The sequence below is a fragment of the Scophthalmus maximus genome, chromosome 16 (assembly GCF_022379125.1).
Source record: "Scophthalmus maximus strain ysfricsl-2021 chromosome 16, ASM2237912v1, whole genome shotgun sequence".
Taxonomy (NCBI): Eukaryota; Metazoa; Chordata; class Actinopteri; order Pleuronectiformes; family Scophthalmidae; genus Scophthalmus; species Scophthalmus maximus.
Genome location: NC_061530.1, coordinates 21,115,001 through 21,117,500, shown reverse-complemented (window position 1 = coordinate 21,117,500; position 2,500 = coordinate 21,115,001). Strand labels below are relative to the sequence as shown.

Here is a 2,500-nt window from a genome sequence, read left to right as displayed (position 1 = left end):
GCGTTCTGACACGTGATGTAACACGCCAGCAGTCGCACACGTTCCTGGACGAAGACCAGCAGCTGAGGAACCTGCGTCCGAAAGGTCGAACTGAGCTCTTTCAGCTCAGAGCCTCGAAAAACTCTCACTGCTGCTCGGTAAAAAGAAAAGGTCTCTGAGCTGCTTCGCTTCCTTCCAACTATTAAATCCTCAAATGATCCACGTCTCAACTCGCTGAATAAACCACGAGCTACAAGTCAACAGTTTCCTGTTGGAGCCTCGAAGACAGGTTCATGTCTTCATAAAAAACTAACGGATCATTTCAGTTCAGTGAAACAAATCCACCAAGATCCTTCTAAGTAAAAGTCTAACAGGCAAAAAGATTAAATTTTAGAAAAACTTTGAAAACCAAAACAAATCTGAGTCTAAAAACAAGTCAGGACGACTCAGATTCCGTCTAATGAAACCGTAACTTTGTTAAAAAGAGTTTTTGTCTCCTCACCTTCCATCACGAAGACCAGCGAGCCCACGTCGCCCTCTCTGATGATGCAGGCGTCTTTCCCATAATCCACCGGGTACATGCAGTCCACGATCTCCTGGGTCTGGGACAGCTCCAGGTTCTTCATGAAGTCATTGTCCAAGATGGCGTCTTTTATCAGCTCCTTGGACCTGACAGGAGGAGAGGGGGTGGGGTTATCACAGCCTCCTGTCAATCAACTCGTCATGGAGACGAGGAGCACAGCGAACATACTCGTAAAACAACGAGACGTGGCGTGAAGTGAAGAAACGCTACGGGAGCCTCTGAGGGACAAAGTGACCTGACGTCAGCAGAGGATCATGGGTCCTGCCTCTACACTGCCCCTGCTGGTCATGTGGGTTCTGAACACGTGAACAACTGAAACGACAGGACACGCGAGGCAGCCGTGATGAGAACACGTGGATAAACGTAATTTTGTCTGTCACAAAAATCATTTCAATGCTCGAGAATTTGTCCAGTTTTATATATATTTAGAAATTAATAACTCCAAACTCCAAATATAAAAACTCTGAGTGGAAACAGGACAAACGTTCTGAACTCTTGACGACATGACAGTCTCAGCTGCAGATCTGTGAGTTTCACTCCATCATTAACTTCTGATGTGATGAACTGAAAACGCTGTGGAACGTTCCAGCAGACGGCAGAGAGCTGGTGGGAGTTCACCGCCGACGCACACACCACATGTTTTAAAATAACACACACACAAACACACACACACACACACACAGGCAAGCGGCAGGATGCTGACAGAGAGAAGTGGTGGGATGGTAAATGAAACCCTGTCAGCTGCATTTATGTGTGTGTGTGTGTGTGTGTGTGTGTGTGTGTGTGTGCGTGTGTGTGTAGGTGTATGTGTGGGAAGACCACACGGATTCAAAACCGACACAGTGGTTGTTATTGTCGACGCAGACAGAAAGAAAAACATGATATGATACTGAGCTCTGAGAAATTATGCTCGTAAAGAGCAGCAGGGTTTAAAGCAGAATCCAGTGATTTAATAATATCATCATTCATACGATCAAAAAAGTATTGTCATCAACTTCAAATATTAAGACTCTTAATTAAGACACCAGGTTCCATCAAGACACCAGGTTCCATCATGACACCAGGTTCCATCAAGAACCCAGATTCCATCAAGACACAAGGTTCCATCAAGACACCAGGTTCCATCAAGACACCAGATTCCATCAAGACACCAGGTTCCATCAAGACACCAGGTTCCATCAAGAACCCAGGTTCCATCAAGACACCAGGTTCCATCAAGACACCAGGTTCCATCATGACACCAAGTTCCATCAAGACACCAGGTTCCACTAAGACAACAGGTTCCATCAAGACCCCAGGTTCCATCAAGACACCAGGTTCCATCAAGACACCAGGTTCCATCAAGACCCCAGGTTCCATCAAGACACCAGGTTCCATCATGACACCAAGTTCCATCAAGACACCAGGTTCCACTAAGACAACAGGTTCCATCAAGACACCAGGTTCCATCAAGACCCCAGGTTCCATCAAGACACCAGGTTCCACTAAGACAACAGGTTCCATCAAGACACCAGGTTCCATCAAGACCCCAGGTTCCATCAAGACACCAGGTTCCACTAAGACAACAGGTTCCATCAAGACACCAGGTTCCATCAAGACCCCAGGTTCCATCAAGACACCAGGTTCCACTAAGACAACAGGTTCCATCAAGACACCAGGTTCCATCAAGACCCCAGGTTCCATCAAGACACCAGGTTCCATCAAGACACCAGGTTCCATCATGACACCAGGTTCCATCAAGACAGTCCAGAGAAGGGTCAACACGTACCTTAATTACTTTTTTATTAAAATGTCTCATTTTTAATCGTTCGACTAATTAATGAATCGACTGATTGTTGCATCTCTGCAGCAGAGAGGTCGTGTTCACTACACTGAAGGTTGAATTCACCGCTGGACAGTCTGAACCTTAGAAGTGACTCGCACTGTTCAACACAAACT

General features: G+C 46.1%; 1 protein-coding gene across 2 annotated transcripts in view; it reads right to left on the bottom strand.

Moving 5' to 3' along the window:
* Positions 1 to 2,500, bottom strand: part of prkg1b (protein kinase cGMP-dependent 1b) — a 23,471-nt gene that overhangs the window by 19,660 nt on the left and 1,311 nt on the right. For both annotated transcript variants that reach the window (XM_035612732.2, XM_035612730.2), the window contains exon 2: positions 482 to 648. In XM_035612732.2, coding sequence (XP_035468625.1) covers positions 482 to 648 — 167 coding nt within the window. The remainder of the gene's footprint in view (positions 1 to 481; positions 649 to 2,500) is intronic.